This window comes from Aythya fuligula, chromosome 5 (assembly GCF_009819795.1).
Source record: "Aythya fuligula isolate bAytFul2 chromosome 5, bAytFul2.pri, whole genome shotgun sequence".
NCBI lineage: Eukaryota > Metazoa > Chordata > Aves > Anseriformes > Anatidae > Aythya > Aythya fuligula.
Genome location: NC_045563.1, coordinates 4,997,816 through 5,020,184, shown reverse-complemented (window position 1 = coordinate 5,020,184; position 22,369 = coordinate 4,997,816). Strand labels below are relative to the sequence as shown.

Genomic DNA, 22,369 nt, shown 5'->3' with positions numbered 1-22,369 from the left:
TGTTCTTCAGCTTTCCTTTTATTCTGCTGGCAGCTTTCTTCTCCATCCTTAATACCATCTTTGCGTCTTAGTTTCACAAAGAATTAATTGTTGCTTGTCCTGCTTCCCTTCAATGAAATCAACTGGCATTAAAAATCTGCCTAGCTCATGGCCAAATCAAAACCTTTTAATATTTGGTGATGCTCTGAAATATTTTGGAACTGGCCCACAAATTTTGTTCCAAGCTGGAAGCTCCCCAGCTTGCAAACAGAGGGGAAAAGCTCTTAAAACCAGGCTGCCAGCTTCAGGCGTATTTACACTAAATGGTTTCATATTGTCAATGAGTCCTTTCTGACCTTGATGTCAACACCGAGACGAGTCCATTCCTCATCCCTCGTGGGTGTGAGGCTGAGTGAGGAAGAACTGGACAGGCTCCAGTGACTTCCGTGGCCACACCACTTAAGAAAATTAGAGGACAGACTCATGCTACAGACCTTCTGTCCCCTATCTATGGGGCCAGCTTCTTCCCATTTATGCTGGTTTTACACCAGCACAGCCTCATGGACTTGTCGGAGAGGAGCACTGGGCCCATAACTCGCAAAGGAATTTTATTGTAATGACAGAAGTTATATTTGCCACGACTTTCTAAAGATTTGTGTTAAGCTGCAGTCCAAGCTGAATGGACACGTTCTTGTTAAAAAAAAGCCAACAGGATATTGGAATGAAAAGGATTAATTTGGAATGGTCATCTTGTAATTAATTTTTCATTTAAAAGAGTCATTTTCCTTTAAACATTCCTCAGTGCGTTGCAGTTTTTTTTCATTTTTTTCAGATGTTCACCAGTTCATAGGTGAGCTGCGCTCAGAAAGTAACAGGCACAGACAGACCAAGGCTGCCTGTGGTTTTTGTAGCTCACGGCTGATACCAGCTGGGGCCAGAACCTCCTCAAACAGCTGAGGCAGCAGGATTGGTGCTAACCTCTGTGTGTGGATGGAGATCACCCCTTTCTCTTGCTTCGGGTGGGCTGGGGAGGTGCGTGGAGATGGAAGAAGTGGGGATGGAGAAGGGACCTGGCTTGGGAAGCAGGTGGCAATCCCCAAAGCCTGTCGTTGATCTGCTTTAGGCAGATCTCTCCAACTCCAAGCATTTTTGCTGTCTCTCTTACCCCTTGTCTTTCCCTAAAACCATTGGGATATATTCGATGTGGGGACCTACTAAGCTTTGATCACCGTTGGGTCTTTAGGGTATCTTGCAACGTGAGGATCTGAAAAGGAAGAGATGATGGTTCTTGTCTCATGGAGAAAGCAGCAGACCTGACGTGGCCGAAAAGCAGGCAGATAAGGCAAGGTCTGCTTCTTCAGGCTCTGCTCGTGTGAGGATACTCACTATTTCATGAGTCTTCACAGTTCCAGCACCATCTCAAGGGATTTGAAAGACAGCTGTGAAATATGCCCAGAACCTTGTTCCTTTCTATTTGAGGCTGTCTGGGAAAGCTGTGAGCAGCAAAAAAAAAAAAAAAAAAGACACTGGGACTGTCTGTCTGCAGACTCAGCAAGATGATCAGGAGACATCTACATTGTTCTCTCACTTGAGATGTTATTTTTGCAAACATATGGCCTGGAGCTAAATATGGTGGGGTTTTGTTTGTTTGATTGTTTGTTTTGTGTTTCTTTGAAAAAACACGGCCAAATTCTGTGGCCATTAACGGTGTAAGCCTTTTTCTTTCTCTAGAGAAGGATTTCTGTTTGTACAGAGTGGGGGAAATTCAACCTGCACAACACCAAGCTTCAAGTTAAATTGCTGCTTTTAAAGTTCTTTCTTGGATTTTAGGCACAGAGTGGTAAAAGTACAAATCTCTGCAAAATCACTTTGGCATATTTCTGCATCTAGAAACTCTGATGGGCCTGTTAACTTGAAAAGATGAAACAAATAAGTTCCTATGTGTCCCTAATCATTTAAGTGCCTATTTTTTTTTTTTTTTTTTCCTCTTTCTTTTTTTTTTCTTTTTCTTGGTAATAAATGGTAGTTCATACATCTTACTCAGCTGGGCTTCCTCTGCACTCCTTTAAATGTAACTTGAAAAAAGCCTAATTGCAGAAAAAGCAATCTGCTTTATTTTTTCTTAAAAGAAAAATCATCAGCGTAGTAGGAATTCAGAAACGATACAAAGCTGCAACTCATTATAAGCTTTCAAAGAGACAGAGGGTACCACTGTGCATCTATTGCATAGAGTGGTGTTGGAAGGCAACCACAGTCAGGAGCAATTTCAAGAATAGCTTTGCTTATATTATCATCTAGTGATGCTTAAACATGCACAGCATGTCCTTGAAAGACTCAGGATAAAAAGAAGAGAGGAGATGAAAAATTAAGCCAGAACTAAGGCATTTGGAAGGAATTTGAAGCTTAGAGTTGTTTCTGGGCATATTAGTTTAACCTTCAAATGAACCAGTCATTTTTTTTTCCTTCTCAGCAAACTAACAATTTTAAGTCCCCAAATTTGACTTTGAAGCTGAAATCAATGCTGGTAATGTTCTCATAACACCAACTCCCACTGGAGGTGAAATAGGGAAGGGGGGAGTTTGTGGTTTATTCAGAGATTCCACACACCACACCATGCAAGTGATTTTTGCATGAACTGTGCTTCCTTAACTAGGACAGCGAATTCTAATTTTGCAGAAGGGGTTAGAGCCTTACCAGCTCCATCTGACCCAGCACCTCTCAGAGCCAACTAATACACACGGTCTGGCTCTCAGCCATTTCTGTCCCATGGTCTGTGAAATCCTGGAGAGGTGCAAGCTACATAAAACCATCTAGAGATCAGAACTAAAACAAAAATGTCTGTTTTCAGTAGGTGTAAATTTGCCATACAGGAGTCTTGTGCATCTGTTGGACAAATAAGAAAAACAAATCCATGAACTGGAAAGCACTAAAAGTCAATCTTGTTTCATATAACTAGCCTAAAAGGGAATGAAGAAGCTGTGAAATGAGCTATGTCTTAAAGTCCTGAGTTATAGGTATTTGATTTTCACTGATTTGTAACTGCCCTTAGTATTACCTAGCAGCTCAGCAGGAGACAAGAAATCAAGATCAAAAGACTATTTAATACCTTAAGTGCCTTTATTATATCTTCATTCATACACATGAAAACGTTGATCTTCAAAGCACTGTATGAACACTAACCAGCTAATGACTCCCCATGCAAAGTCACAGCACCGGCTATTTTTAATGCATCTCTTATTTGTTTGTGCTCACGAAAGGCTGTTTCATGCTATCAGCTTATTTAGCCAAGCATGGAAAGGAGAAGAATTAATGTGAAGAGGGGAAGAAGCAATGGATAGGAAATGGCTTGACGAGGTTCCCTGTACACCAGTTAATGGAAGTGGACAGAAAAGGAGCTGGTAAAGTATAAAAGCCACAAAACAATGGAAGGGATGGAAAAAAAAAAAAAAAGTGGGCTGATTACTAGATATAAATACATCTTGGAAGAAGAAAGGCTGGATACTAATGGTCTTTTCAGTCTAGCAGAGAGCAGCATAACAAGGACCAGTAGCAGGAAAAGTCAAGTAATTCAATGCCTGATTTTTACCAATGAAAGAATTAACCTTTGGAATGAGTCACAAAATCAAATGATGGACTTCTCATCTTTTTTTTTTTTTTTTTTTTTTTTTTCAAATGCGGGAAAAGATTTAGAGGATATCTTATGGATAGACCTTAGTTCGAGCACAACCAGCCTCAGTGGCCTCCTGCTCTTCATGGACAGAGGGCATATACCCACTCTCCTCTTAACCTTCCTGGCAGAGGACAGTTGCCTCCGAGTGACACACAAAAACACAAAAACAGTCACAGGCTTCTCTGGAAGGACACGGACAACACGTGGCGGTGAAAGCTTCCCACCCCTCACAGTCCTTTGGGGTCAAATTTGGCCTCTGTTCCCTTCCTGACATCTGCGTGCCGCCCCTGGGGAGGCCGAGCTGATACGGTGCCGTGCTAGGAACACGTGCACGATGCTTTGCGCTCCTGCCTGCCACGTGTAGCTCATGATGTTGCCTACCACAACACCCAAACACCTGATGGAGACCGACCCATGCTGAGTGCCTGTAGGCAGGAGGAAAGGTTGAGACCAGCCTGTGGATAGGGTTTTTCACCCCGCAGCTGGAGACCCATGGGTTCGTGGTCTGCAGCTACCATTTCACGTTGTCTTTCTCAAGGACATTAAGGCTGGGGCTACCACCACATGGGACCACCCTGTAAGATGGAGTAAACCCCTCAGCTCCACACACAGCGGTGTCCCTTGGGTGCCCCATGCTCCCCGAGGTCTGCAGGTGTTTTCTGTCCGAGGTCCTCACAGGCTTTGGGGTGCAGGCTGCAGTGGCCAGATCTGCCCTGAGGCACCAGCCTCAAGCTCTCCATCCCCAACCCTGTGTCAGAAGTCGCCGTGCTGGGACCACCGCCCCCATTTTGGGAACGATTTAGGGGCGATGACAGGAACAAGGTGACACCAGGGCGTCACACAAACCAGCTCCCAGACCCCCACCGTGCCGAGCCCCCCTCAGCGCGCTGTCCCCCACACCCCGAGCTGCATCTCTCGAGGATCCCCGGCACTTTTTATGCCCGTGCCCTTAAAAACCCAGCTGCGGCACAGCCTCCCCCGGCCCCAAAGCAGGGCTGAGGCGGAACAGGGCGGGCAGGGCCGGCGGGGAGAGGCCGGGCTGGGCGCTGCGGAGCCCGTCCTGCACCAGGCGGCACCGCCACAAGCTGCGGCGGCCGTGCCCGCGCCGCCTTCCTCCTCCTCCTCCTCCTCTTCTTTCCTCCTCCTCCTCCTCGTCTTTCTCTCTCCTCCTCCTCAGCGCCCTGCTCGGCTCCTCTCGGCTCCTCTCGCCGTCCCGCCCGGCCGCCCCGCCGCGGCTCCCTCCCTCTTATGGATGGGAAGGCAGCACCCAACGGCGTGGCCACCATCGAGGACAGGATCTTACGGATCACGGGCTACTATGGATATTACCCGGGCTACTCCAGCCAGAAAAGTAAGGCTGGCCCTCCCTGCCTCTCCCCTGTGCGTGTGTGTGTCTGTGTGTGTGTCAGGGGGAGCGCCAGAGCCCCCCACAAAATGTCCCCCGCAGCGGGGGCGCCTGGCGGCTCCCTCCCTCCCCCTCCCCGCTGTCCCCTCAGGGGAGGCGGCCGAGCCGGGGGCTCTGCGGCCGGCTTCTCCCGGGGCTGGTGGGCGACCAGATATCGGGGTTCGCCCCCTCAGCCCCCCAAGTGGCCCCCCAGGAGCTGGGGGAGCCCCTCCGGGCTTTGTGTGTGTGTGGCCGGGGGGGGACGAGCCGGGGTTTCGCCTCACAACTTCGCTGCCCGTGGCGCCATCCTGCAGCCAGCGCTCGGGAGGGGTGCGGGGTTCTCCTGCTCTCTGTAGTTTCCCTATTTTTTCCCTTCTTCTTTTGGGTTTTTTAGCCACCCCCCCTCACACCCAGCAGCCCTGCAAACCCCAGCAGTGAGGTTTGGCTCGCTGAGGGCTCAGCAAAGTTTCGGTGCCTGTGGGGTCCCCCCCCTCTGGCCCTTTCAACCTAAAAACTCCGAATATCCACCTTCTTCCCCCAAAATCCCCAAACTAATCGGATTTTTCCAGAAAGGTGGGGACTTAGTGAGAGATTTGTCTTTATGCCATCTTAATGCGAAACGTTTACGGCTTATGCTTTTGGTGTTTCGTGGGTTTTTGTTGTTTTTTGTCTTTTTTTTTATTCTGTCTTAAAAGGAGCCGCTGAGATTAAAGCGGGCGGTCCTCGCAGAGATCCGCTATTTTCGCTTTTGAAGTTTTTAATTAGGAACAGCGGGGTACCGGCGGCAGGGAGAGAGCCTCCGTGGGTTTCTGTGAGCTGGTGGATGTCCCGGAGCTCTGTGGGGCTGCTTGGCGGTGAAAGTTAGGCTAGTGAAAGAAATGGCTCGTTTTTACCACCAAGGAAATGGATGCGCTAGGGTTTCACGGTCTGAGAGTTACTGGGCAGTTTGCAGAAGCCAAACGGCTCAAAAAACTGGAAAACAGAAGGGAAATGCAGGCAAGGGAGGGAAAGGGGGGAAAAAAAAAGATAGAAAACAAGCCAGGTGAGGTAAGTACTGAGGAACAGGCTTTCCTCTGCTTATTAACCCCCTCCCTTGGGATCCAGCAGGGAGCTGCTTTCCAGAACAGTGCGGCGCTCTCCGGCACGGCTACGAGGAGCCCAAACGAGGTAAAGAAGCTGCTCGGCTCAGACAAGCGTGTCTGAGGGCTGGTTGTGTAAAAGGGAAGAAAGCTGTGTGTCTGAAAAATAACCTAACGTTCCTTTGTGTGAGGGCCAGGTGGAAAAGCAAGCGGTCGAGCCCCGAGGTGTTGCTCAGCTGGTCGGCGGCGTGCTGGCAGCACGGCAGGCGTGGGGATCCTTCGGCGAGGTCAGGCGGTCTGGCTGCAGGCAGAGAAGTTGGGAAGGAGCTGAGAGCAATCCGCAGGAATAGATGCGAGGCTGTCCAGTGCCTGTTTGAAGGCTGAGCCAGGTGGGACCCGTGTCCTGCAGCAGCTCCAGGGGAGCTCTCTAGCGTGATTTACCCGTGAAAGATGAGGGAAGCAGCCTCATACTTTGTCATGAGTTTGCTTCGGTGGCAGAATGCAATTTTTCAGTCTGCAGCAGCACTCCCACTCTCGATCCCAATGCAGACCTGATTTCAGCGTTGGCAGAGTAACTGGCTCTGCATGGGGGCAGCGGGGGGGACTGCCCAGGCACAGACAAGCTTTCTCGGTCCAGGAGCGGGTTCTGCAGATGCTACAAATTGCATCTGCTGGAAATTAGATAAAGCATGCCTGGAGAGGTGAAAGCTCACTAAAGTGCTGACTCCTGAGATTTTATAGCACATCTTGTAGCCTTTTGTACCATTGTGGAAGACTGGATGCTGACAGGGGTGCCTGTGTGTTGGGGGGGAGATCAGTATCTCAGGTCTTGCTCCTTTGAAGGAAAAAAAAAGCCAAATTTGTGGTCATCATCCTTAAAGAGAAAAACTGGAAGTGTGAAATGTGCTAAGGTAAATGAAAATTATGTGTTCCTTCTAAACCACGAACACTTTTTCAAGCAGTCTCATAAGTTTTGGAGCCATTATCGTATTTTTTTTGGAGTGCTTGCAGTTGGTAAATGACTAACTTATCCTCGTGTTTGGTTGGGTCTAATGTCTTCCTAAGGTATCCTCATGGCTGTGTTTTGTTGGGTCTAAGGTCTTAAGATTTTCACAAAGATGCTCTACCCTATCTGGGGAAAAAACAGGCATCTTTCAGGCATCATGGGGCACTGAAGCAGTGAGGGTCACTAGGCACTGCTGTAGGTCCTGGCTCAGAGGTTTTACTCTGATCCTGTGTCTAGGCTGAAGTAGAGCCTTCAAGGGGTGTTGTTTCAAAGTCCTTTGGAGAGTTCTTCTCTCAGCCAGCTCTGTACAACTGCAGCTCTGTCAAAATGTAAATGCTCACATGGGAAGTCTGCACAGCTCTGCACGTACCTGAGAGCTGCTGACCTGCCACGTGCCCAGACCTTTAGCACGTGGCATCAGTCTCTGCCACTCTCACTTGCTCCTGTCCAGGTCTGAAAGGTGCCTGGGGAAGAGGGCAGCTGAGGATGAGCTGTTGGCCCCAGGGTGGATTTACTCTGTCTACTTTGCTGCTATCCCCCAGGTCTCATCAGGGAGCTGGCCAGGCAGCAGATGGGGATGTTGGTTGGATGATGATGTCCTGCAGCTGCTCCCCACCTTTGCTGAGGCTCCTTTTTGTCCCCAGCCTGCTGTGTCCAGCTAGGGACAGGGAGAGAAGGTGAAGGCTGGGGCTGGGCAGCTGCTGGGAGTTCTGGAAAATGTCACACACACTAAAAAAAAATCAGGGCTCAATGAATTGTGCTGGTGATTTACATCCCTCTCCTTTAGCAGATTGGCATGTGTGTCTTGGTTCAACAGGAGACTGAGCCCAGGGTTCTGTGTGAAGGTGAAGGACTGGTCACAAATGGCCCAGAAATGCAATGCCAAAGGTCTGTAGTGTTCAACAGCTGCCTTTACAAAGAACTGGAGTATTTTCTAGAGACCTTTGCTTCTGTATTTGTGTGCACTAACCTACTTCAGCCTTGGGCTTGTGCATGTGATGATGATTCTTTTGTTAATTTTGTCAGGCACTTTCATCATTTTATTTACCCTTAAAAGCTGTTAGAGAAGGAAAACGGCGTCTTATTTCTCTGTAAGCCATCTCATTAAACAGAAGCATGGATTTTGCTCTGGTATTTGCATCCACATATAATGCAAAAAACCCGTACCCTACATAGTAAGACATGGGTGTTGGAGCAAGAGGTGATGTTTTGTGGTTTTTGTTTCCCCCGCCGACTTGTTTCAGAGATGAAAAGGGCCCTTCCTGATCCCAGTTACCTTCTGTCTTTGGATGCGTGGCTTGGTCCCTCAATTCCTACGTGTATAATGTACAGTGTGTCTGAAGTCTCTGGCTCCTGTAGGAAAAAAGAGTTTATGGAATAACTTTGAGGAAACCCCGTGACATCTTGCCTCTCTTCCAGTGAGTTTCCTGAAAATGACTCCACATTTCCCATGGCATCAAGGTCAGCTCTGCGCTGGTGCAGAACAGGGGCTCCAGTTTCTGTGCCTTCCCTTGAGCTAAAGCTGCTCCAGCCAAAGTTTCCCTCTCATCTCCATCAGCTTCACCAAGTCCACCTCCAAGTCGAACGGTTTCTGCCTGCCTGATATCTTTCCTGGTGGAGCTCTTTTCACAATCCATGAAGTTGTGTGTCCTGTCCTGGCTGTCAGCACTGCAGAGCTGTTGCTTTGCAGCCCCATTTTCTCTGGCCCAAACGCAGATGGCGTGACGGTGCTGAAGGTGCAGTGCCTGTGCGTGCTCCCCTAGCTCTTCATGGGAGCCATCACCTCATCGTGCTGTGCTTGGAGAGCCTGCATTAACACACAAAGCTTCTTTCCTTCCATCTGTCTCTTCTCCTTTGGATCTGGAGGGGTTGATTCCCACCCCAGGAGGCCCTCAACACCAGCCTCCAGCAGGCACTTAGGTTGAAACCAGGTTTGTACGTTCCCCCACGCTGCTCCAAGCCCACTTTCTTCTCTCCTCCGACCTGCCTCGATCCAGGGCAAGGTGCTGGCAGCAGGATTGGGGTCTTGTGCCCTAACACAAGCACAGTTGCTGTAGAGAATGAGCTTTGTGTTTTCTTACTCCGCTGGAGCAGCTCGAGCGAGGTTTTGTGGTTTAATTTGATGAGTTGAGCCTCAAGTCAGCAGTGAACTTAAGCGGCTGCTTAAGTGTGAACTTGCACTAAGCCACTGGGCTTTGACAAAGTGTTCAAAGCGAAATCCGTGCTTAATTGCTTGGCTTAATAACACTGGGATTACAGGCACGACGAGCTGGCATCAGAGGCTTGACAACTCTGCTTTCCTGCTCCCCGAGCAGAGCAAAAGGCCGGGGAGGGGAAATCTACCTCCAGAACACGGGAGGGAATTTTCTTCTGGCTGTTCGAGCAGCTGTGCCAGCAGCTCTGCTGCAGTACGGATCACATGGCAGAGTGAGATCTCTCTGCACGCTGAGCACCGTGCCCTCCTGGCGGCTCGTCCCTTCCAGCGAGGGGAACCGAGGGGGAACCAAGGCAAGTGTGAGTTAAAGAAGTCTCCGGGCTATTTCAGCCCGTACCCGGGTTTGCATCTCAAGTCCTTAAAACCCACGCCTAGCTGGAAAAAGCTTCATTTCAGAGCCCTTCCCGTTCATGCTGGGCAGGGATTTCCCGGATGAGATTTATTCCCAGCTCTTCTTTGAGGGAGGGCGTGCTGCAGAGGGGGCTGGATTGCAAACTCTAGATTTAACTCTTTTCTTTTAGTTTTCTCCCACCTGCCAGCGTTGAGGGCACAAAGCAGAGGTCACAGCACAGGATGTCCTGGTGTAGTCGCTTCCTCCTCGCAGAGTCGTCTGTCCAAGCAAAACTATGGCTGTGTATCAGCACCAGTAGCACTAACCCATAAAATAATTTATTTTGGCAGAAATCATGTTGTAAATACTCCTTTGCCCACTAACTTGGGAAGATGACCAGGGAAAGGTAGGAGGGAAGAGTTATTGGAGCTGGAACAGCTTGCTGGCACACGTACAAATGGGTCTGGACAGCCCACGAATAAATTAAGGCTGGAAATTAGCAGAAGGCTTGGATCGATGGCCAAAAAGTCTCTCCCAGTCTTCTGCACCTAAATAAGAATTATTTCCCAAGCGTTAAAGATTTCTCATAAATAAGCTTGCCTTGAGAATAAAAACAACAACTTGTATTTGGCAGGGGAAGTTGAGACAGTAAAGTGGGGGAGAGGGATGTTAATTTGCTGGAGATGGCACAGAACAAGACAACGTTTGATGGAGAGATCTCTTCCTCTGCTGGTGACTGCACAGCAGCTCTGGTGCTGAGCCTGGCCTGGTGCTGAGGCTGGGTAGAGGTGATTTCAGCACCTGGACAGGTTTTTGTGTGCTCTCTGTCTGTTTTTCTGTCCCTCTGCCCTCCTGGGCTCACCAAGCTTGGCCGCTTAGGCAGGCAAGCACAGCTCTGGCCTTGGTGAAATGTTGTACAAATAATATTACAAATAGTTCTGAGCGAGCTTTTGTCTTAATCCTGCTGAAACACCTTTGCTATTAGGTGTTTTAGGACGTTTGCAATCATTTCTTCTGCGCATTTGGAAATGGATGGGCTTTTGTTCAACTCCCTGCGTGGCCGTTCACCCGTGAAAGTGAATTCGTGGTTGAACATCGGGTGGCCGGTGTTTTTTTCACACAGACCTGCTGCTGGGTGATCGCTGGGATGAATAATGAAAACTCCTGCCAAAAAATCACCGCATCTCTGTGGCAAACGTGCAAACAGAGCGTGGGGGGCAGGAAGCGAAGTGCCTAACTGGCTGGTTAAATTATTCACCGGAGGTAAGTGGGCCAGCTCTGCTTCGTGAGAGTCAGCCGTTGGTTTTTTTCTTGCGGTGAGGTGAAGAGGGACTCCTTGGTGGCCAACGTTTTGGGCCGGCCACAGCACGAAGATGAGATCTGCAGCGTCGTGCCTTGCTGACAGCCAGGGTATGGCTTGCACGGCGATGGCAGAGCCACTGTGAGCGTCCTAGGAGCTGTGAGTGACAGCAGTGAATTTATTCAGAGGCATGCGGCGTGTGTTCAGGGCTCCCAGTATGCCTGCCCTGCAAAGAAGGCCTTTCTGCTCTAAAAGCTCTAAAAACATTGATTCTTCCTAGACTTCACCTGCAAATACTGCTGATAAAACAGACCTGCCCTTTCCTGCTTTGGGCTGGCTGGTCTGGGTGAGGTGTACTGGAGCGAGGCAGTGAGAGGTGTCCCTGCTGCCCTTCTGTGGAGGCCGGGGGGAGCTGTTTTGCTCCTCCTCTGGTTCATTTAGGAGCTAAGGCGAAGGAGCAAGGTTAATTTTTAGGGTGGAAGGTGTTGTTTCCTGCTGCTTCTGGTGGTCCCAAAGGTCTGCCGTCTCACAGGTGTCCAGGCTGTTCTGTCTGGTGCAGAAAGAGCTCCCAAGCCTGCTTGGAGTCTCCTTCAGTTTCCAGTTTCCCTTTTTGGACAGGAAGAGGAGCAGCAAGCACCATTTGTGGGTAAATGGGACTCCGCCAACCCACTACTGGACCAGCCATCAGCCCGGCAGTCATCTCTCCACCCAGAACAAGAAGGAAATTGTAGCACGAGGCCAACCTGACGACAGCTCCACGTTTTCTTCTGTTCTGTCCTGTTCCAAGCACTCAGTGCTTGCGTTACGACAAAATTCACGACTGGGCAGTGGCACCGAGGCAGCATTGCTGGAGCAATTGCCTGCTGAAGCAAGATACAGCGCGGCAATCTCTCATCCTACAGAGACAAAGCCTTCCAGGGGACGTTTTTGCTAAGGGCTACCACACACCTTTATTATCAATGGCTTAGTTGGAGGTGCTGCACACCTCGCTGAGAAACAATTCCCTACCGGGGGCTGATTTTTTTTCTGTGACTGACAGGGACACGACTCTGCAGGCCCGTTACAGCTGACGGGCTCCGTGCCCCCGGATGGCTGAGGACGGTTCTGAAACCACGTGCTGCCGTGCCTGGGTAAGATAAGCAAAAAGCAGGGCTGGAACACATGTTCTCTGTCGGAGCGCTCGGAGGCTGAGAAGTGATTGCGGTGCCTCGCCCGGTGATTTATGTTCAGCATCTCCTAGTGCAGTTGTTACGACCCTTTTATGCATCTAAAATCTCGGAGTTTTATTTTTTTTTTCTTAGACCAAGCTCGCCACGTGGAATTTGCAGCCCGGGAGCTGTGTGGGAGCGGGTTGGGGTTTTCCTTTGCGGCGCCAGAAATAAGCTGTTGTGCGGTGCTTTGCAGGGGCCACGCTTTGTAGCAGCTCGTGTGCAAGTGGGATGCTTCCCAGCGCCCTGCCAGAGGAAATTCGTCAGCGCTGATAGCGTGGATGGTAGGAAGGTGAACTCTTTGTGGTGTTCCCATACCGTGGCTTGCACCTGAAACTACCTGAGGAGGAGTGGGTCTGCGTATGAGAACACTCTCAGTCAGTTCTCAGCGAGGCTGATAACACAGGGAGGAGGTGGGAAAGGATTGAGCTCAGTGTGTACCAGGAAGGTGGAAGAGGAGAACACATCTGGTGAAGTTTCCTGGTTTTCTATCATTTATTACGTCTTTTCAGGGCAGGATGCGATGGGAAAAGGAAAAAGAAAAAAGTGGGGAGTTAGATAGGAAGAAAACCTTAAACGTTTTGAGAATATTTCTGAGGAAAGAGTTCAGGCTGGAGGAGTGCCACTGAAGAAGTGCTGTTCCCAAAGGCGATGAGGGTCCCCTCCGAGGGCTATCAGCTCTCAGGTGCGAGCAAAACCAGCTCAGGGACTCCTTACTTGGGTTTTCCTGTGCAGCCTGTTTGTTGCCACGCATTCAGTGCTGGAAAGGAGGTTAATTTGATGAAATCAGGACAGCTTCATTTCTAGGTAGGGTCTGCGCAGCGCCTTTGTGCACATCTGCTTTGAAGTGAGTTCAGAGCAACCCTTCCGAGTGTCCCTGTGAAGACGGCGGCCTCAGCCACGGGCCTGGAGAAGTCTGCTGGAGGAAAAGGAGTCCGTGCGTGGGCAAGAGGGCTCGCTTAACCCTGCGTCTTCTCACCGTGCACGGATGCAGCAGTGGCTGTGCTGAGGACCACAGTTTCCAAGGCAGGCACCTGGAAATATCACTGCTGGGAGCGTGTGCTTTAACTGCCGTGCCCTCCAGTTCTGTAGGTGCAGCTTTTAGAGTCACTTCTTTGCAAACGCGCCCCTTGCTTATTGTTGTTGTAAAATATTTATAGAGTGTAGTGAAGTTTCACTGCGCTTTGTGGGACTGAGACGTTCCTTGATGCTTAGGGATGCAAGCAGAATGGGAAGCACAGGTTGCAGATTTATCCCGCGTAGAGGAACGGAGAGTAGAAGAAATCCATCAGCACCACGCTGCACGTCGCTACAGGTGTGGCTTTTGGTCTCTTGCTTGAGCTGGGTCTCAGATTTGCCACACAAATAATAGTAAGGGGCAGACACAGTTGTCTGAGTTCAGATTTACTTTAATGCCAGAGCTGTTCCAAAATAGGGGATGTTGATGACCGAGGATGCTCTTGGTTTAGTTGTAGACAAAAGGGTGGTTGTGTTTTATTGTTGTTGTTTTTTTGTTTTTTTTTTAAAGTGTTTTCAGATGAATGCAGCTCTGGAGGACAGCATCAGGGTCCTGATCGTTTCCTCTGCTTCTGTTTTTCCTGAGTTGAAGCAGTCCTAATGCTGTCACCTGGCAAGATCACATGAGAGCAGGAAAACCCTCTGGTGGTTTCAGACTGCCCTTGGTCTCTCCCCGCGGCTGGTGAGGCTGAGAAAACCAACTCACTCCGTTTTGTCCCTGTGCCCCTCTGTGGGAGGTGGACAGGCACTGCAGTTCAGAGCAGGCTGGGGTTGTCTGAATAACCAAACACCCTTCGTGCACGTGAGGAGGAGATTCACAGCCCTTCACGTGCAGGTTATGGTCATTATCTCCTGCTGCATTCGGGTATTTGGAAGCAGGGCCAGAGGGACAAACGCAGGGGAGGTTGAAGTGAGTGTGTAGATGCTGCTCTGCTGCTGCATTCACACTTTTTCTTTGTATTTCAGTGGCTTAAGCCGTTTTCCTTGGTCCTGCCATTCCCTTTTCATGCTGTCAGCCTCCTGTCTCTGCTGCAGCAGGCTGGGCTGGTGGAAGGGAAGATCTAAAAGGAAACACATTCGGTGCTTTTGATGTGTGCAGCCTTTTTTATAGGCTACGAACAAAAAATTGCCTGTGTATTCCCAAACTGGAGGATACGTGATCGCTGCTCCCAGCCTCCCTCTGAGAGCAGGCTTTGACATCACTCATACTCTATAATTTATGGTATTTTCGTGGCAGGCTGTTAAGGTCTGGAAGAGAGCAAAAAGGGACGATTTTAAAGCAGAGAGAATAGCCCCGTGCCTCGTGGTCGGTCCGTGAGGGAGCAGGGCCCTGCTCTTCGGGGTTGCTGCCGGGTCTCTTTTGATCACAGAAGCACTTTTTTGAAATGCTGGTGTTTTGCCTAATGTAAGCACTTGCTCCTTGTCAAACACATCCGCGTGAGCCCTGTTAGGACTTTGCACCTCACTCCTGGGGTGTTTTAAAAGCAGATTACAGAACGTCTTGTAACTCGTCAGCTGTGGAGTTCTTTAACCTGGTTTCTTAAGGAAACAAGGCTTACGTGAGCATGATGTCTTTGTCCCTGCCCCCTCTCTCTTGATGACTTTTAAATCTATTGAGCAAACTTAACGGGAGCTGGGGAGCATGAAAGGCAAAGGTGCCCTGATGGCCCTTGTGAAAATGGGTGGCCAGCTAGAAGAAGGGAGGCCTCGTGGTTCTCCCACAGTGGGAAAGCTGTAGAATTAGCTCGCTCCTGAAGAAGTGTACAGCTTAAAATTTTGTGGGTCTCATCGGTGGTGCATTTGATTCACATTCAGCTTCAGGCAGAGGTCAGCAGGAGATGTGCAAAGAAGCACGTGATGCAGTTTCCTGGTACATTTCCATCCTTCATTGATCTGCGCCTTTGGAGTTTTTCAGTGCCTGTGTATTTTAGTACCCTCTGATGGGTATTTCTTCCATGAATTTGTCTAATTATATTTTAGACACCGAAGAATCCAGCTAGAAGACACAAAGCTGTAGGGATGCAGCTTTGTTTTGCTGCTGCTCTCTGCTGCTGCTCGTTCTTTGGATGAGGTTCTTCAGCTGGTGGGTGAGGGTGGCTCTGATGAAGCCCTGGAGCCAGGTCTTTCCCTTCCCCTAAATATCTCTGAAGACAGATAAAAAGAAAAACAAAGCATGGGGCTGTTAGGGGTGATAAGCATCCCGTGAAGCTAACACATCCCATACTCTGCAATTCCACCCAGCACACGGATAAGGTGCTGACCTGGGAGGAGAAACCTGCAGTCTTCTGTTTGCCTGCTTCTCTAGGCTGTACAGGGATGCCAGGAGTCTCGTAGGATAGACCTCCCTGTGTTTGGGACTTGGAGATGATGCAGTAAAAACAATACAATGTTTCTACAGGACAGATTCATATATTTTTTTTCCCCCTGAAATTCAGTGAATAAAACTGATTTCCAGTGCCACGCTATTGGTAAAGACCTGTAGAGCATCCCAGACGGTGATTGTGAACCCTTTGCAGTTTTAAAAAATGGAGAGAATGTAGTTATTTTATTAAGGCTACAGAAAATGTTATAAAATATTCATAATGATCATCTCTTCTTATTTGAAATAATAAATCCAAGGTTAATTTCGTACTTGCAGAGAACCGCTGGCTGACTATTAGCCCTCTATTTCTCTCCTGGTGTAATGTAGAAATAATGCTTAATATTTTATCTACTTTGCAGGGCTGTTATTAGGCTCACAAATATGTCATGCTGCCTTGGGAACAAAAAGTAGGCTTCTCCCCTCTCTTGCAGGTTAGGGAAGAAGAGAGCTCCGCAGTCATTTTCAGATGTTTTGGCTCCTTAGGAGCAAAGAAAACATTTCTGCACAAAAGGAGTCCCCAAAAGCATGAAGTTTCTCTGTTCTTGGAGTGAATCTAGTACTGCTTGTCACCCTTAGCTTTAAGGAAGCGCTGAAGAAATGCCACCAGTGCTGGTTAGTTAAAGGCTAAGTTCCTAGAAATTATTTTTGTCGCCCATGCTGTGCATGTGGTCGAGTTGCCAGTTAACGCCCTTCCTGACCTGTGCTGAAAATTAGAATTTGACATCGTGGTGACTGCGCCGAACAAGGAGAAATGCCTCGGGGGGGTTATAAATAGGATTTAAATCAACTTTCCTTTGGTTGCATTTTATTATTCTGCTGGATGTTTATTTCCCAGAGAAATGAACACTGGTTTTAATATCGCCGTGTAGCGACAACATGAAGCCTTTTTAGTTGCTGCTGCACAAAGTATTGTAAAGTCTGACATCCCTTTGAAGAGCTGCTCTTAGCCAATGCTGCTATTTTTATTTTTGAGTTGTTCACTGCTAGAATATATTTTTTTTGTCCTCACATGCCCCAAATTTTCAAACCACTTTCAGATCAGCTTACAACAAATCAATTGAGCTCTTGCTCCTCATGTTTTTTCCCCACTCTTATTAACTTTTACTGGACTCTGCCTTCGAAAATCTAGTGGAAGGATGGCTTTGATTGTTTTTTTTTGCTTCCCCTTGAACTCTCAACGTAGCCTTTAGAGAAATATCTGCCAGAAGCACTGACCTACAAAATCTATTAGGCTCTCCCCACTGGAGTGAAGCTCATTTATGTAATGCTGCTGGATTAGATGACTCGGCTCTGCTTCATAGGTAAAATACGGAGGTCCTGCTTTCATAAGCATAAGCGCAAAGAGGTGTCTGATAATGAGATCATGTTTGCAAATCAATGGCAGGTGACTTACGGAGTTATCTCCTGTTTTTTACCTTGCAGGTTTGGAGAGATTCCTTGAGGGCAGGGACCTTTGGAGCAGGTTTACCACCCAGGTGCTGTCAACTGGGTTCTCTGAGCTGGCTCCTGACCTCCAGGAGCACGTAGAAAGCTCCAGGCTGAGAGCCCTGATAGGAGGGCACTGAGGAAAAGAGGTGCTGGAAGTCACTGCTGATGCAAACTTGGTTATCCCATTTCTGTGCTGCTAAAGCTCAAGGAGCAAGGAGGGCTGCGTGTGCCGAGGGAGAGGGCTGGGCTGGAGCTCTGTCAGCTCTATCAGGTAGTGATCCTGTGCTGGGGGGTACTAAAAGTCACTCTTAACAGCTGGGCAGCAAATTAGAGCTGACTCTCTCTGCTTTGGCAGAGGCTGCAGGGAAGTCTGGACGGCCTGGGATCCACACCAGTCTCAAGACACGTCTGAAGCGCTTTGCTGCTGTTATTTTCCTGCACCAAGATCAGAAGCAGATACTGGAGCAGTTTGTAGGGGAAGCCCTAGGGGTCTGGTGATTGATGCAGAAGGGCAGCGCTGGCAGTTGATGAGTTTGCTTTGTTGGCAGAGCCAAAGGCCCTACAGGGGCTGGCTTTAACTTCTTGCCCTGGATGTTTAGTCTTTGGGTAGAGGAGAATTTGCTCTGCTTGTGCTCTAAGCCGTGTGGATGTGAGGCAACTCCCAGTTAGAAAACACAGTGCTGGGGCAGCACTGCCCAGTGCAAGCTCTAATAAGCCCTGCGGCTTCCCAGTTTCAGACATAAACTGGGTTTGTGCTGTACGTGGTGAGCTCTGAACGGGGCTGCAGTTTGCTGATGTCTTGCTGCAGCTGGCTAGGGGGAAGTACCTGGAATTTCTGTAATGCTCTGAAAGAACAGGGTAAGGAGCTGGGGTGTCAGCATTTACCAGCTTCTTCATTGAATGTTGCAAGCAAGTATTGTCACTAGAAGGAAGGAAAAGTTGTAAGTTAACTGAGATTGTTTTTAGCTTGTTGGTTGTAGTGTGGCAGAGAGGGATGCTAAGAACAGGGAAGTCATTTTCAGGGCATGCCCTGAGGGAAATATTTCTTCCCTCAGTTTCTAAACAGACTAAGGATTTAATGTAAGGGCAATCACGATGATTAGGCTTATTATAAAGTCAGACGCATAAACAGGTGAGTGGAAGCACAGCAGCAGGTGACTTCTTGGGTTTTATTTGGTGATCTCCTGATTTTGATTGTTAAGGAGATAATTAGTGACTTATTAACTTATTCACACTCTATTTTACTTAAGTATGCCCTTAATGTGAAGCGTGGCTCGGTATCAAATGCTCTAACTCCTTGTCCTCTGCTAGATCTTCTGGTGGGGGAGATGCAAAGGCATCTGTATCTTCCATCAGAGCATAAAAATGGGGGAAAAGAAATGTTAGGTGTTGTGTGGATCAGGTGAGAAGGGAAGCAGCCCTTAAACTTGAACCAGCCCTTGCCTGGAATGGATGCATGGGATGAGCAGAGGAGGTTTGGGGTTTCCTTCCTCAGCTACTCCTGGGGATTTTGGCCCTGGAGACAGGTCACTCCAGCCTCCGTGCCCTTTGGATGGATGAAGTTAAAAGCACCGCAGTGCTTACAGTCTTCACTAGAGGAGTTCATGAAGAGCCCAATGTTCTATCCAGCTGCTTTTCAACACTTGATGTAAGTGAGCAGGGAGCTGCTCAGAGCTGGATTAATCAGGATGCAATCTTTGGTGCAAAACTTTGCCTCTCAGGATGGGGGAAAGGCTGCCTTAATCCTTCTCCCACAGCACTTATTTTAACAGCTCTGCATCCCTGGGTTTCATTGCGGGGAGAAAGTTTCTAATTGCCTTTGGCTTCTTTGCAAGCCCTCATCTTTATCTTTGCGAAGAGAGACCTGCAAACTGCGAATCCTTTCAGTGCCCTCCCCTAAGGAGCATTGGCATTTCTCAAGTGGGCTGTGGGACGTGTCCCAGACACATTAATAAAGCTCCACATCATGAACTATGAGAAGGAGCTAACGGAATATATTATGCCTGCTCTTTCTCTGACCTTCCATAATTGCCTCTGATTATCCTATTACAGCAGAACATTTTAAAGTAATTGTGGAGATGGGATGCAAGTGTGGAACCGCAAAGGTAGACCTGAAACTTTGCAAAATCGTGGACAGGCATCTAAATAGTGAATCAGTCTGCTATGATCTTCCTTCTCAAGTGGGATGCTGCCCAGACTGGAGGATGTTTTGTTCCTCAGCCGAAGGTACCTGATGAAGAGTGGCAGAACCTGCCATGGTCTTGATGTTTTTACCATTGATCTAGATTTTGGGGCCAGGAGAAGATTTGTTTGGCTAAACTGTTTGGGATTTGGTCATTTTTATAAAATTTCATGGGCTGAGCCTTGATCATCTCAGAGGATGGCAGAACTGGAAGAGGTATGGAGAAATAGCTGCTCTATCTGTCCTAATGAGTATTCCTCGTGGATACTTACCTAACCCCTTGTAAAAACATCCTTCCTTCCAGCCTGTTCCAGTGCTTTGTTTAAACGTTATTTCCTTATGGCTAAATGTTTTTTTTTTCCATGGTTCAGACCTAGTATTTGTCCTAGTTACTTTTTGCATGAAAACCAGACTGGTCTCTTCCTCTTCAGCAAAGTACTTCAAATCTGATGGCCTTTGTCTCATTTTCCTTTATCTTCACAAACCGAAGTCTTCCACTTACTCTGGGTAAAGTCATACTTTCTAGAAATTTGTTCATCTTCTTTTTTTCTGGACTCACTCCAGCGAGCACACACCTCTCTTAAAATCTGATTCCTCGAACTGGACACAGGTTTTCAGCTAAGGTCTCACCAGCACAGCCTGGCAGAAGAGAACCCTTCATTTCCATAGCGTGCCGTGAGTTATCTGCCTCATTTCCACGTCTGAATCGTTGGCCAGAATATAGCACAGGTGAGACAGCTTCACCTTGAGGTTTCCTCTCACCTCCCAATCCTCTTCTAGCTATGGCTATTAACCAAGCTGTGCCTGTACAACTGCTTCCCTGCTCTAGGTGGGAACAACCTTTCACTTTTTGTTGGTAGGAATCCATAGTTAATGCTGTTCTGTTTAACAGAGCCACTGGTAGCAGCTCCAGGTCTGGCTCAGGAGCACTTTTCCACCCAGTGAAGGTTTCCCTGTCTTGCCACGCCGGGCAGCATCAGCAGCCTTACTGCCATCAAGGTCTGTAATGTCTCCTGTCCTTCTCTATTCCCAAACCTGTTACTCTGTCACAGAAACAACATCAGACTGATGTGATTTAGTCCTGACGAAGCCCTGATGGTCATTCTCCTTGTTTTCTTACATGTAGTCTGTTTTGATTATTTGGTCTGCTGTTTTTATGGGAACTGAGCTCAGGCTGCCTGCTATCTCCAGCTGCTCACATATATTCTTTCCATTTAAGTTTTCTTTTCCACTCTTTCAGAATTTCTTTTACCTTCCAAGGGTTATCAAAGATTCCTGTAGCAGTAACTAAGATCCCTGAACTGACAGTGTTTTTTCTGCAGGGTACACCAGACCAAATCGTTGTTGATACGAGATGAATCCCTCTAGATACAGAAGCTCCAGACAAACCTTGGGTCATTGCCATCTCGTTATTCTTTAGAATATACTGTTCCACAGAGCACTGACTGCTGAGACACTCATAAAATACAGTGTTTCATTACTCTATTAACGACTTTAAATGTATATGTTATGATGAGTTTCTCATTTTTGCCTGCATTTTCGATGATCGAGGGCAGAACGGAGCAGATAACGAGGAACACGATGTTGGCCAACTTGTCAGTGACTTTGAAATTATCTTTGTAACTGATTTTGTGATATTTCTCTCCGGTATTTTGCCAGCATTTTGCGAGTGAAGTCATCTCGACATATTGCTCACAGATGGTGACATTCTCAGATGTGGTGTGTGACAAGCCAAGGTTCAGGTACCATTTGGAGTCAGGCTCGAGCGCTCTGTAGACATGGCCCTGCCCTTTGCACAGGTTGAAAAAATTATCTAACAACTTACAGGAGGCCAAATGAGTAGTGAAGCAGAACTGGTTAAATACCAGAAGAGTGGTATTGAATGGTCCCATTAAACTAATAAATTTAGGAGATTGCTTGCAATTGTCCAATCCAGGCCATCTGGACTGCTGCCTTCTGTGCTGTGGTGCCGAGAAGTCAGGAATATCTTTTAAAAACCAAGAGTTGGGTCTGCCAGCCAAACATCTCCTACTTCAGCTCACCCCAGGAAAAGGCTCTTGGGTTGGACCGAGAGCTGCAGCTGTATCCCTGGGAGAGGCCTGAGGGGTGAAGGGGCTGGGATCCAAACCCAACATCTAGCCCGTGGCTGAAAAATAGGAATAATCTTTGAGTGGACTGTAAGGGCATCATCTTCTGAACAAGGAGCTGACTGGGGTAAGGATGGAGCAGGCTGCTGGCCTCTCTGCCATAGCATGTATTGATTCCTGCCTTGTGTAGGAGAATCTCCTTTCCAGCCCACTAGAAATGGTAGCAAGAGGTTTGTTTTTTTTTTCAGTTTATTTTTTTTTCTACCCTTTTTCTTTTCTCGTTTCTCTCTCCTGTCTCTCGCATCTTTCCTGTCTTGGACGAATTTTTTCCATTTAGCTATCTAGGGAGGAGGGCCACAGAAGCTGAACTCTTCATTGCTTGCTGCACACCGCATCCCATCTTTGTAAGTCGCGATCATACTAATTTCTCACAATTTCTGAAAATCACTTTTTGAGCTCCTAAACATCAGCATGTCTCTTACCTTAAAGCTTTTTCTTCTAGTGCTCTGTACCCATCCTGTGAAGGGCTGTAATTCTGCTGGCCTGGCTTGGTTTAAGCACCAAACCCCTCCTACAAGTCCATGTGGTGTGACAACTCACCCGTCTTTAAACCCCTCTTCCTATCTCTTCGGAGACCATGGCAGCGTGTGTTTTATTTATTTATTTATCATTTTAATCATTTTAAAAGCTAGAAGTTAACTTTTTGGATGTAGTTGTGGGCCTTTGGGCACTGGTGTCTGAGAAAGGCTTCTGATTAACTGGAGTCTTAGTCCAGTGGGGCCCAGCACAGCATCTTCCAAAAGCCTGTTGAGCACGGGGTCCTCGTTTAGCAGAGCTGGTAGGGGATGCTGTAGGAAACGAAACAGGACGTGAACAAAGTGACCCCTTTCTGTCACCCCTCCCAGCTCTAGGCTATCAATCACTTTGAATATTTGAACTTTTTAATATATTTTTAGCATCTTTGACAACCCCTGGCAAGGAGTGCCACAATCTCACTTTGTGTTACATGGAGAAGCTGCCCTAAGTCAACTGTCCACCACCAGTCTTCTTGAGAACCATCTAGTTTGGGTGTTAGCACGAGCCCTGGAGGTTGAGGTTTTGATGCTGGCGACAAACCCTTT

At 48.0% G+C, this 22,369-nt stretch overlaps 1 protein-coding gene across 2 annotated transcripts in view; it reads left to right on the top strand.

The window, feature by feature from the left end:
• Positions 1-4,859: 4,859 nt before the first annotated feature.
• SLC35F4 (solute carrier family 35 member F4) overlaps positions 4,860-22,369 on the top strand; it is a 102,009-nt gene continuing 84,499 nt past the window's right edge. For both annotated transcript variants that reach the window (XM_032188936.1, XM_032188935.1), the window contains exon 1: positions 4,860-5,000. In XM_032188936.1, the coding sequence (XP_032044827.1) occupies positions 4,898-5,000 (103 nt within the window). In that variant the 5' untranslated portion in view covers positions 4,860-4,897. The remainder of the gene's footprint in view (positions 5,001-22,369) is intronic.